Raw genomic sequence first — 13,815 nt, 5'->3', positions numbered from 1 at the left:
CCTGCAAGCTGATCCAGAGGAAGGCAAAAAAAAAAACTGTGAGGTAGAAGCCAATTTTCCCCACTTAAGGGGAAAATAATTCCTTCCCGACTCCAATCAGGCAATCAGAATAACTCCCTGGATCAACGACCCCTCTCTAGTAGCTATAGCCTGTAATATTATTACACTCCAGAAACACATCCAGGCCCCTCTTGAATTCCTTTATTGTACTCACCATCACCACCTTCTCAGAGTTCCATAGTCTCACTGCTGTTACCGTAAAGAATCCTCTTCTATGTTTGTGTACAAACCTTCTTTCCTCCAGACGCAGAGGATGTCCCCTCGTCACAGTCACAGTCCTGGAGATAAATAGATGATGGGAGAGATCTCTGTACTGTCCCCTGATATATTTATACATAGTAATTAGAGCTCCCCTCAGTCATCTTTTTTCTAAAGTGAATAATCCTAATTTTGATAATCTTTCAGGGTACTGTAGTTGCCCCATTCCAGTTATTACTTTAGTTGCCCACCTCTGAACCCTCTCCAGCTCTGCTATGTCTTCCTTGTTCACAAGAGCCCAGAACTCTACACACTACTCCATGTGTGGTCTGACCAGTGATTTGTAAAGTGGTAGGACTATGTTCTAATTACGGGCATCAATGCCCCTTTTGGTGCAACCCATTATCTTATTGGCCTTGGCAGAAGCTGCCTGACACTGGTTTTTGCAGCTTAGGCTGCGTTCACATTTCAGTTATTTGGTCAGTTATTTGGATCAGTTATTTTAAGCCAAAACCAGGTGTGGGTCAAAAACACAGAACAGGTGCAGTTCAAATAATTACACCTGATCTCTTTGAAGGCTTCACTACTGGTTTTGGCTCACAATAACTGATTGAAATAACTGAAGTATGAACGCAGCCTTAGTTTGCGGTTCACCAAAATTCCTAGGTCCTTTTCAATGTCAGTGTTACCCAGTGTTTTACCATTTAGTATGTACGGGTGATTTGCATTATTCCTTCCCATGTGCATAACCTTACATTTGTCAGTGTTAAACCTCATCTGCCACTTGTCTGCCCAAGCCTCTAATCTATCCAGATCCCTCTGTAGCAGTATACTGTCCTCTTCCGGGTCAATTACTTTACACAGTTTAGTGTCATCTGCAAAAATTGATATTTTACTGTGCAAGCCTTCTACATGATCATTAATAAATATATTGAAGAGGATAGGGCCTAGTACTGACCCCTGATATACCCCACTAGTGACAGTGACCCAATCTGAGTGTGTACCTTTAATAACCACCCTCTGTTTTCTATCACTGAGCCAGTTACTTACCCACATACAGACGTTTTCTCCCAGTCCGAGCATTCTCATTTTATATACTAACCTCTTATGTGGTACAGTGTCAAATGCTTTGGAGAAGTCCAGATATATGACATCCATTGATTCACCGCTGTCAATTCTAGAACTTACCTCCTCATAAAAATTGATTAAATTAGTTTGACATGACCAATCTCTCATGAAGCCATGCTAATAGGGTGTTATTTGCTTATTTTCATTGAGGTGCTCCAAGATAGCATCTCTTAGAAAACCTTCGAACAGTTTACTCACGACAGATGTTAAACCTACCGGCCTATAGTTTCTGGGTCTGTTTTCGGATCCTTTTTGAATATTGGCACCGCATTTGCTATACGCCAATCCTGTGGAACACTCCCTGTCAGTATAGAGTCTGTAAATATCAGAAATAAGAGTCTGGCTATAACATTACTTAATTCTCTTAGGATATTGAGGTGTATGCCATCCGGTCCTGGCGATTTGTTTATTTTAATCTTTTTAATACGCTGCTGTACTTCTTCCTGGGTCAGACAGGGTGTCACGGCTGTGTCTCGGTTGTTGTTCACTGTGACACGTCGGCCGTGCATGCAGTCGCCTGGGGCTACGTGTTGTTCTGCATGTTTGTGCACTGCTCCCTTTATCTTTGTTCCTTCCCGGTCTGGTGTGTGTGGGGTTAAGGTGTGGATCTAGGTGTGTTCTGGCTGGTGCCTCATGGCTCTACTTATTCTGGTACTGTGAGCTTGAGGTCAGTTGTATTCCTGCCTTGGTTGGTGATGGAGCCTTGCTCCTGTCTGGATATTCCATCTGTCCAGTGTGAGGGCCACCTAGTTAGACAGCAATGTCTCTCCTATTTCTTCCCCTTGTTTCTATGTCCTTTACTAAATCTCACCTGTTGTTTTGTTTGGTGTGGTTTATGTTCAGGGTGTGTGGTTATGTCTAGTTTGGTGTTCCATGTCTGGTCTGTTTGGTGTTTGTAGTCCAGCATGGTTGCTAGACATTTCCCGTGCCTGTCTGTGCCTTCGGTGAGAGGGTTCCTGGGTTCTCTGGAGGGGGAACTACAAGTCAGTGAGCAGCTCTGCCTGGTGCCACCTTGCACCCTGTCTGCATGGGGGTCCAGGTAGTTATTGTGTCACCACCAGATCTTTGAGAAGTTCTGTTAGACGTTCTCTAGTACCTTCTGCATGATCTTCTTTTGTTTTGCTTTCGTTTTGACATCTCTCCTCCCTCTCCCAGCTGTCATCTATTGGCAGTGATTGCCTCCCTATATATCTCCTCCCCATACTGCCTTACCTTGCGGTTTATACAACTTCCTGGAGTGTGTACATGTTGGATGCTACAACTGATGCTTCTACAGATAAGTCTGTTCATTGATTTGTGTTTTCCTGTTTGCTTGATCCTAGGTGACCCTGACTCCCTCCGTATTAAGTGTAGGGAGACGGTGGTCGTGTCCCCTCACTATTATATGGTGTTCAGGTGTCATACAGTCGTGGCACGAGGGCATGCAATTTTCTATCATAGAGATCTTTGCATGGGCTGAAAAGACAGGGAGAGTTTCAGGGCTTAAATAGGGGTCATCCTTTTGTTCCTTAGTTTTGGATCAAGCCAGTCGGATCCTTATTTGTAACTTCTTGTTTCTGTTACACCATCCGTGACAATAGGGAGCCGGTGGTCGTGTCCCCTCACTATTATAGGGTGTTCAGGTGTCATACAGTCGAGGCACGAGGGCATGCAATTTTCTATCATAGAGATCTTTGCATGGGCTGAGAAGACAGGGAGAGTTTCAGGGCTTAAATAGGGGTCACCCTTTTGTTCCTTAGTTTTGGATCAAGCCAGTCGGATCCTTATTTGTAACTTCTTGTTTCTGTTACACCATCCGTGACATAAGGACCACCTACGTCAGGTCTTGCTCATCCTGCGGGAGAATAAATTGTACGCTAAACTGGAAAAATGTGTGTTTGCGGTTCCAGAAATTTAATTTCTGGGGTTTCTTCTCTCCGCTTCTGGTTTTCGCATGGACCCCGAGAAGGTCCGCGCTGTGCTTGAGTGGGAGCTTCCTGAGAATCAGAAGGGGCTGATGCGTTTTTTGGGTTTTGCCAATTATTACAGGAAGTTTATTTTGATTTATTCCTCTGTTTTTAAACCACACACTGATATGACTAGAAAGGGGGTAGATTTTTCCTCCTGGTCGGTAGAGGCGCGTAAGGCCTTTTCTAGTATCAAGGAGAGTTTTGCTTCCGCTCCCATCTTGGTACAACCTGATATCTCTCTGCCCTTCATAATTGAGGTGGACGCTTCTGAGGTGGGTGTGGGTGCAGTCTTGTCTCAGGGTCCCTCTCCTGCCAAATGGCGACCGTGTGCCTTTTTCTCGAAGAAACTCTCCTCCGCAGAGAGAAATTACGATGAGGGAGTTGTTGGCCATCAAGTTAGCTTTTGAGGAATGGCGCCATTGGCTAGAGGGAGCCAGACACCCTATTACCGTGTTTACCGACCATAAGAATCTGGCCTACTTGGAGTCAGCCAAGCGTCTGAACCCGAGACAGGCCAGATGGTCTTTGTTCTTTTCAAGGTTTAATTTTGTTCTCACGTTCTGCCCTGGGGTTAAGAATGTGAAGGCGGATGCTCTGTCACGTTGTTTTCCGGGAGGGGGGAACTTCGAAGACCCGGGTCCCATTTTGGCTGAAGGGGTGGTTGTGTCTGCTCTTTATCCTGAATTGGAGGCAGAGGTTCAGGCAGCCCAGGCAGAGGCTCCTGATCTTTGTCCTCCTGGGAGGTTGTTTGTGCCTCTCACTTTACGACACAAGGTTTTTAAGAAGCTCCACGATACGGTCCTTGCTGGGCACCCGGGGGGTAGAGCCACAGTGGATCTCATTGCTCGGAGATTCTGGTGGCCGGCTCTTCGTAAGTCGGTTGAGGGTTTTGTGGCAGCCTGCGAGACCTGCGCTCGTGCCAAAGTCCCTCATTCACTGCCATCGGGTCCTCTCCTTCCGTTAACCATTCCTTCCCGTCCTTGGACACATCTGTCCATGGATTTCATTACAGACCTGCCTCGTTTCTCGGGGAAGACTGTGATTCTGGTGGTGGTGGACCGTTTTAGCAAAATGGCGCATTTTGTTCCTTTTCCTGGTTTGCCCAATGCTAAAACGCTGGCGCAGGCATTTATTGATCACATTGTCAAACTGCATGGTATCCCTTCAGACATAGTCTCTGATAGAGGGGCACGCAGTTTGTTTCCAGATTCTGGAAGGCCTTCTGTTCTCGCTTGTGGGTTCGGTTGTCATTCTCTTCTGCTTTCCACCCGCAGTCGAATGGCCAGACAGAGCGCGTCAATCAGAATCTGGAGACATATCTGCGTTGTTTTGTGGCGGAGAATCAGGAGGATTGGTGTTCTTTTCTCTCCCTTGCTGAGTTTGCTTTAAATAACCGTAGTCAGGAGTCCTCTGATAAGTCACCATTTTTTTGGTGCATATGGGTTTCATCCGCAGTTTGGGACATTCTCTGGAGAGGGGGCTTCTGGTTTACCTGATGAGGAGAGATTCTCCTCGTCTTTGTCATCTATTTGGCAAAAGATTCAGGATAATCTAAAGAGCATGAGTGAGAGATATAAGCGTGTGGCTGATAAGAGGCGTGTGCCTGGTCCGGACCTGAATGTTGGTGATCTGGTATGGTTGTCTACTAAGAATATCAAATTGAAGGTTCCTTCCTGGAAGTTGGGTCCTAAGTTTATTGGGCCTTACAAAATCTTGTCCGTCATCAATCTCGTTGCCTACCGTCTTGATCTTCCTCAGACTTGGAAGATCCATAATGTTTTAAAATCTTATGTCCAACCCACTGTACCCTCCTTTTTGCCTCCTCCTCTGATTGTGGTTGATGGTAATCTTGAATTTCAGGTCTCTAGGATTGTGGACTCTCGTATTGTCTGCGGTTCTCTTCAGTACCTCGTTCATTGGGAGGGTTATGGTCCTGAGGAGAGGATGTGGGTTCCAGTGGCGGACATTAAGGCCACTCATCTTCTCAGGGCATTCCATAGGTCCCATCCTGAGAAGGTGGGCTCTGAGTGTCCGGAGTCCACTCGTAGAGGGAGGGGTACTGTCACCACCAGATCTTTGAGAAGTTCTGTTAGACGTTCTCCAGTACTTCTGCATGATCTTCTTTTGTTTTGCTTTCATTTTGACATCTCTCCTCCCTCTCCCAGCTGTCATCTATTGCCAGTGATTGCCTCCCTATATATCTCCTCCCCATACTGCCTTACCTTGCGGTTTATACAATTTCCTGGAGTGTGTACATGTTGGATGCTACAACTGATGCTTCTACAGATAAGTCTGTTCATTGATTTGTGTTTTCCTGTTTGCTTGATCCTAGGTGACCCTGACTCCCTCCGTATTAAGTGTAGGGAGCCGGTGGTCGTGTCCCCTCACTATTATAGGGTGTTCAGGTGTCATACAGTCAAGGCACGATGGCATGCAATTTTCTATCATAGAGATCTTTGCATGGGCTGAGAAGACATGGAGAGTTTCAGGGCTTAAATAGGGGTCACCCTTTTGTTCCTTAGTTTTGGATCAAGCCAGTCGGATCCTTATTTGTAACTTCTTGTTTCTGTTACACCATCCGTGACATATTGGTGTTGGTGTTCCACCCTATTGCTGCCGATCCAGTTGCTGTTCACTGTCTTCCCCTATCTTTGCTGCTAGGCCTGTGGAGACTCCTGTTCATCTGTGTTGTAGAGGAACAGGTTGTCTCTAGTTCCTGACCTTAATTTCAGGGATCATCAGGGCAACTCAGGGTCTGAGGTTCCTGTGTACGAGCCTTCCTTTCATCTGGGTCTGCTCATACGGATAGGAGTCAGGGCTAGGATCAGGGTTGTAATAGAAGGTGACCTGCTCCCTTATCCTGGCATCCAGACGTAGTCTCTGCTCCATTTTCATTTCGGCGTACGGTGTGGAGTTTCCCCCCCACTTCACATCGTGACACTTTTAATGGGGAATTTACTTTTACATTCTGCATTTCATCTTCATTTTCCTTAGTGAATACAGTGGAGAAAAAAATATTTAATAGCTTTGCTTTCTCTTCATCGCTCTCTGCAACTCCCCCCTCATTACTCTGTAAAGGGCTGACACCTTCAGATTTATACTTTTTACCATTTATATAGTTGAAGAACATTTTAGGGTTAGTTTTCCTCTCTTTGGCAATTAATCTCTCGATCTCTAGTTTGGCTGCTTCTATTTGGTTTTTACATATTTTATTTTTTTCTTTTGTCGTTTTTCAGTGCTTCCTGGCTCCCCTCCTTAGTGATTTAAATGCTTTCTTTTTGTCATTTATTGCTTTCTTTACACTTCTATTTATCCACATTGTTTTTTTCTTGTTCATTAACCTTTTATTCCCATAAGGCAGGGATGGCCAACCTGAGGCCAACCTGAACGTTTGAGGGAGCGTGCAATTGGCATGCTGACTGCAGGAATGTCTACTGCAATTGCACGCTCCCTCAAACGTTACGACATCTGTGGCATTGTGCTGTGTGTCAAACTGCACATTTCCGAGTGGTCTTTTATTGTGGGAAGTCTAAGGCATACCTGTGCAATATTCATGCGGTCTAATCAGCACCTTGATTTATATATGCCACACCTGTGAGGAAAAAGGAGAAGTGCTCACTAACACAGATTTAGATAGATTTGTGAACAATATTTGAGATTAATGGGTCTTTTGTGTATGTAGAAAATGTTTCAGATCTTTGATTTCAGCTCATGCAAAATGGGAGCAAAACCGAAAGTGTTGCGTTTATATTTTTGTTCAGTGTAGTTATTGCTGACCATCAGATTTACAGTGCTCTTTTTTTTATATATATAACTTGGCCCACCCCTTTAACTCATGTGAGATCTAAGGATGGAATCACGCATGAAAGTATACCAAAGGCCGTCAATCAAATATAAAGTGGCATGGCAAGCTTGACTTCAATAACCTCATTTACATATGTCCTGCATGGGAATAAAAGTATTTTTTCACCGATTATGAGCATTGGACATCTAAGACAAAAACATCTTTAGAAACATGAAGACGACATCAGGTAATGCTTGCGGTTTATGGTTTATGGTCATTTTGTAGCTGACAGATTCCCTTTAAAAAGCCTGATAGTATTACTGTTTTCTTCACAGGCATAATATTAACCCCTGAGTAACCACTGATACGTGTTTTTACGATGTCGCTAAGGGGCCTTAGGCTGGGCCGCAGCTTTTTTAAGGAGGCCTAGTCTAAGCTCTGCACGGGTCCCCCGTGCAGCGGGGAGAGGGGACTCGGCTCTCACATGCGATCGCGGGGTGCCGATGTGTTTGAAGGCTACCTGGCTTCCTATGTAGGCCCTGGTCCCGGCTGTAGTAATTTCCAGCAGGCTGCGCCAGGGATAATGCATTGCATTTTAAAAGCAATGAAAATACTGTCAGTTATAGTCCCTTTGTGGGACTATTAAGTGGTAAAAAAAGAAAAAAAAAACCATTTATTAAATAAGAAAATTTACACTTTTTTTTCATTGAAAGTACGCTTTTCAATGAAAAAAATAGCAAAAAAAAAATCTCCCCCGTATACTTAGTATTGACGCATCCATAACAACCCAGACTACATAAATATCACATAAATTATCCCTTACGGTGAACGCCGTAAAATAAAATAAAAATAACAAAGACAGAATTGCCACTGAAAAAAGTGATAACAAGTGATCAAAAAGCGCCATTTTCTCCAAAATGATACCAATGAAAAATACAAGTCATCCCGCAAAAATCAAGCCCTCATTCAACTCCATAGAAAGAAAAATAAAAAAGTTATGGGTCTTGGGAAGCGGCAATGTAAAAACATTTTTTTCTTTAAAAAAAAGGAGTTTAAAAAAAAAAGGAGTAAAACTTAAAAAAACTAGATGTATTTGGTATCACTGTAATCGTACTGACCCAGAGAATAAAGATATTATGTTATTTATACCGAAAAATGAACGCCGTAAAATTTATAACGTAAAAACGCAGTGGCAGTATTGCTGTTTTTCCCATCTCCCTCTCAGAAAGAGTTAATAAAAGTCAGAAAGGTCTCCAAAATGGTGCCATTAAAAACTACAACTAGTCCCGCAAAAAACAATTCCTCATAAAGCTATATAGACGGAAAAATAAAAAAGTTATAGCTTTCGGAAGGCGACGATGAAAAAAGGAAGAAAAGCGCTTGGTCAGTAAGGCCCAAAACAGGCTGGTCACTAAGGGGTTAAATAGTATTACTGTTTAGTAGCTTTTTAGGCACGGAAAATTCTATCTTTATTAACAATGTAATTCTATAGTATAGTGGTAAATCGCCTGCAATATAGAAAGTTTAGGGTTAAATTCCCAGCAGAGACCCGTAAAATAACTAATTTAGTAAAGGTGAAGCAAAAAAATCAAACTTTTGGTTATGGCAGGAAAAAAAAAAAATCACTTCATCACGGTGCATGCTCCACCTGCTTCATTAATAAAGTGGGAGGAGCATCCGCGTGAGGAAGTGAGTGACCGGCCAGCCTGCAGTGCCTGCTAGTATGGGAGTTTCATAGTGAGTAGTGGATTGCGCTACCTTGCCTACACTTTGCATATGGATTGGCCACACTAGCCTGCCTGCTAGTACGAGAGTTTCATAGTGAGTAGTGGATTGCCCTACCTTGTCTACACTTTACATATGGATTAGCTACACTTTACATATGAATACTGGTGCGAGCGGGGCCTGATGTAATAGAGTACAGTGACTGCAACGGGCACCACCGCGATTTAAACACCAGTTGCTGGCCTCCACCCCCTGTATTGGGGTCACTATTTACACAGGGACACTGTTATGGCGGGGGGGGGGGGGGGGGGGGATGGGGATCTGTGGATGACACTATAGCATAAGATGCTATATGTGTCATCCACATATCCCCCATAACAGTGCCATCCACAAATGCCCCCATAACAGTGTCATCCACAAATCTCCTCCATAACAGTGTCATCCACAGATGCACCCATAACAGTATCATCCACAGATCCCCCATAACAGTGTCATTCACAGATCCCTCATAACAGTGTGCCATCCACAGATCCCCCCATAACAGTGCCATCCACAGATCCCCTTCATAACAGTGCGATATACACAGATCCCCCCCATAACAGTGTCATACACAGATCCCCCATAATAGTATCATCCACAGACCACCATTAGTTCAAACCCACCAAAAGCACACCTTTTGGTTAAGAAAATAAAAAAATTCTTATTTTCTTCCTCAAAAACCTAGGTGCGTCTTATAGGGCGAGAAATACTGTAAATATCGCAAATCAGTATTTGGTATCGCTGTAACCATATAACCCATACAATATAGTATATTGTAGTACATTATTTATTGCGATAGGTAAACAGTGCAAATAAAATAGTGATTTTTTTCCCCTCACTTTAGTAATCCTATTTATTTTTTGCCTGGAAAACCAGAAAAATAGTAATAGTTTTTACAACAGTGCTCTTCTATGGTGTAGTGTTAAATGTGCGGTCTGCCATGCAGAATGTCTAGGGCTAAATTACCAATAGAAACTTTTAAAGTGATTTCTTTAGTGAATGTGTTTGTTAGAGGGCCCCTGCCGTAACCCACGTGGAAGGGAAGGGCCACACAACCTCATTACTATTTACTGCACTGAAGGGAATACTTATGAGGCTGACCATGCACAGGTCTTACTCAAGTGATTGGGGGAATGTTGCTTCCTGTACAGTGCTAGCTCAAGAGCAGCTTTACAAAAAGGCTGATATGTGAGCAGAGGGAAATAGGTCGTGTCAGCATTTGTGTGCTCTAGAGGGCAGTATTTCAAGATTTCTAAGGGTGGGTTGACATTACGTTTTTGTCATCCGTTTAACATACAAAAAAAATCTATGTTAACGGATGCCTCAGACAGATGACAAAAACGTGATGTGACCCCACCCATAAATGGACAATATTGTGTCGGTGCTGTGTATTCGGTAGAAGTGCGTATTCGTCACTGGCCGAGGCTTTTTCTGATGGCAGAACTGCAGTTGTAACGCACTGCACGGACAATTGGTAAACTACCAGTATATAAAAGATATTTAAATCAGTCACTAAAATACATAAAATTCTTACCACATATGGTGATCTCCTTGCTGTAACTGGTTGTGACGTGTTTTATATTTGGCAGCAGTTTGAGATGTTTCCTTGTCTCATGTAAAAGATGTAACACATAATGTGCATGGAGCTGCTACTAGGAAGAACCGTGAGAGAATAAAACAGTTTTTGGAAGCATGCACCTTGAGTTTTCTACCTATGCTATTTCATAGAAATAAAGACAATGCAGCAGCACTGTGCAAACACAAATAAAGTACAATAATGCCATAATTATAGAAAACATTCTGGTGCTAATGCTACGCTCATTTAGCAAATTTGAGATTCTTGGCAAATACATTTTGTACAAAATTATTTGGGCCCGTCTGCCAAACGTTAAAGGGGTATTCTCACCTTAATGATCACTGTTAAATCTGATTTGACAGTGATCATTTTTCTAAATACATTTTATTACCTATTTACAGACGTGGACAAAATTGTTGGTACCCTTTGGTCAATGAAAGAAAAAGTCACAATGGTCACAGAAATAACTTTAATCTGACAAAAGTAATAATAAATTAAAATTCTATAAATGTTAACCAATGAAAGTCAGACATTGTTTTTCAACCATGCTTCAACAGAATTATGTAAAAAAATAAACTCATGAAACAGGCATGGACAAAAATGATGGTACCCCTAGAAAACACAGAACATAATGTGACCAAAGGGACATGTTAATTCAAGGTGTGTCCACTAATTAGCATCACAGGTGTCTACAACCTTGTAATCAGCCATTGGGCCTATATATATGGCTCCAGGTAATCACTGTGTTGTTTGGTGATATGGTGTGTACCACACTCGACATGGACCAGAGGAAGCAAAGGAAAGAGCTGTCTCAAGAGATCAGAAAGAAAATTATAGACAAGCATGTTAAAGGTAAAGGCTATAAGACCATCTCCAAGCAACTAGATGTTCCTGTGAGTACAGTTGCACATATTATTCATAAGTTTAAGATCCATGGGACTGTAGCCAACCTCCCTGGACGTGGCCGCAGGAGGAAAATTGATGACAAATCTAAGAGACGGATAATCCGAATGGTAACAAAAGAGCCTAGAAAGACTTCTAAAGAGATTCAAGGTGAACTTCATGCTCAAGGAACATCAGTGTCAGATCGCACCATCCGTCGTTGTTTGAGCCAAAGTGGACTACATGGGAGACGACCAAGGAGGACACCATTGTTGAAAACGAATCATAAAAAAGCAAGACTGGAATATGCCAAACTACATGTTGACAAGCCACAAAGCTTCTGGGAGAATGTCCTGTGGACAGATGAGACAAAAATCGAAGTTTTTGCCAAGGCACATCAGCTGTATGTTCACAGACGAAAAAATGAAGCATATCAAGAAAAGAACACTGTCCCTACTGTGAAACATGGAGGAGGCTCTGTTATGTTCTGGGGCTGCTTTGCTGCGTCTGGCACAGGGTGTCTTGAATCTGTGCAGGGTACAATGAAATCTCAAGACTATCAAGGAATTCTAGAGAGAAATGTACTAGCCAGTGTCAGAAAGCTTGGTCTCAGTCGCAGGTCATGGGTCTTGCAACAGGACAATGACCCAAAACACACCGCTAAAAACACCCAAGAATGGCTAAGAGGAAAAAATTGGACTATTCTAAAGTGGCCTTCTATGAGCCCTGACCTCAATCCTATTGAGCATCTTTGGAAGGAGCTGAAACATGCAGTCTGGAAAAGGCACCCTTCAAACCGGACACAACTGGAGCAGTTTGCTCATGAGGAGTGGGCCAAAATACCTGCTGAGAGGTGCAGATGTCTCATTGACAGTTACAGGAAGCGTTTGATTGCAGTGATTGCCTCAAAAGGTTGCGCAACAAAATATTAAGTTAGGGGTACCATCATTTTTGTCCATGCCTGTTTCATGAGTTTATTTTTTTACATAATTCTGTTGAAGCATGGTTGAAAAACAATGTCTGACTTTCATTGGTTAACATTTATAGAATTTTAATTTATTATTACTTTTGTCAGATTAAAGTTATTTCTGTGACCATTGTGACTTTTTCTTTCATTGACCAAAGGGTACCAACAATTTTGTCCACGTCTGTAAGTCCCCTCTTGCCTGATGTTGTCTTTGGTCTCCCCTGGTTACGGCCACCTCTCCTGTCGGATCCTGCCGGAAGCGCTTGAGCAGAAGACTGAAGATTCTCTCCCGTCCGGGCCGCTCAATGTCCTGAACGTGCACGCCGCCGCGCATGCGCCATGATGACTTCTTCCTGGCCAGTATAGTACAAAGCTGCGAACGCGCACGCCAGCTCTGTACTATACAGGCCAGGAATAAGTCACCATGGCGCATGCGCGGCGGCGTGCGCGTTTAGGACATTGCGTGGCCCGGCCGGGAGAAAATCTTCAGTCTTCTGCGCAAGCGCGGCCCGGCCGGGAGAAGAATCCAGGAAGTGAACGTCGTGCTCAAGGAAGGTAAGTATAAAAAGAGAAGATGAGAATACCCCTTTAAGGCGATCTCTATAAGACGGGAACCTAACACTAAATCATACCTGTTATGTGTCATAATGGCCACCATAAAATTCAGGGAGTGCAGGTTCCACATGCATGCTGGGTCCACTCTGCTTTTTACCATTCTTGGTGCCATAACGGCCTCCATTAAATCCAGGGATGCAGGTACCAACCTGCATGCTGAGCCCACGCTATACTTCTCCTAGTGCCAAATGGGTTCCAATAAATACAATGAGTGTAGGCTACAGCTTAAGGCCTCATGCACACGACCGTTGATTTGGTCCGCATCTGAGCAAGAGTATTTGCGGCTTGGATGTGGACCCATTCACTTCAATGGGGCCTTTAAAAGATGCCGACAGCACTCCCTGTGCTGTCCGCATCCGTTGCTTCGTTCTGTGGTCCGCAAAAAAAATACAACCTGTCCAATTCTTGTCTGGCAGTTATATTAATGGCTGTCCGCGCCGTTGCGCAAATTTCGGAACGCACACGGACGCCATCCGTGTTTTGCGGATCCGCAATTAGCGGAGCACAACACGCACAACGGTCGTGTGCATGAGGGCTAATACTTTTATAAAAATCAGCCTATGGGGCAGACAGGCTAGTCAGGGGTGAAAGACCAAGAGGAGTCAGCCACATCTCCAGCTTCAGTACAACTGCAATAAAAGGGGGTCAGTCAGCACATCCCAATGTGCATGTGCACGCTGCCATGGCTAGAAATATACAGGAAAAAAAAGACAATGCAGCAGCACTCTGCAAACACAAATAAAGTACAATAATGCAATTATAGAAATTGGGATGTGCTGACTGACAACCTTTTTTTGCAGTTGTACTATGCTATTTCATGTAAGCTTTAAATGTGTTGTACAGCCATTCAAATATAAAAAATAAATAAAACTCATTCCAATGCTTCACAGTC

General features: G+C 43.4%; 1 protein-coding gene across 1 annotated transcript in view; it reads right to left on the bottom strand.

Annotated features, from left to right (window-relative positions):
* The window catches only part of PPEF2 (protein phosphatase with EF-hand domain 2), a 97,020-nt gene that overhangs the window by 33,505 nt on the left and 49,700 nt on the right, over positions 1–13,815 (bottom strand). Inside the window, exon 8 of the mRNA XM_044277531.1 lies at positions 10,418–10,532. Coding sequence (XP_044133466.1) covers positions 10,418–10,532 — 115 coding nt within the window. The remainder of the gene's footprint in view (positions 1–10,417; positions 10,533–13,815) is intronic.

Source organism: Bufo gargarizans, chromosome 1 (assembly GCF_014858855.1).
Source record: "Bufo gargarizans isolate SCDJY-AF-19 chromosome 1, ASM1485885v1, whole genome shotgun sequence".
Taxonomy (NCBI): domain Eukaryota; kingdom Metazoa; phylum Chordata; class Amphibia; order Anura; family Bufonidae; genus Bufo; species Bufo gargarizans.
The sequence above is the reverse complement of the archived record's forward strand: the minus strand, read 5'-3'. Positions and strand labels throughout refer to the sequence as shown.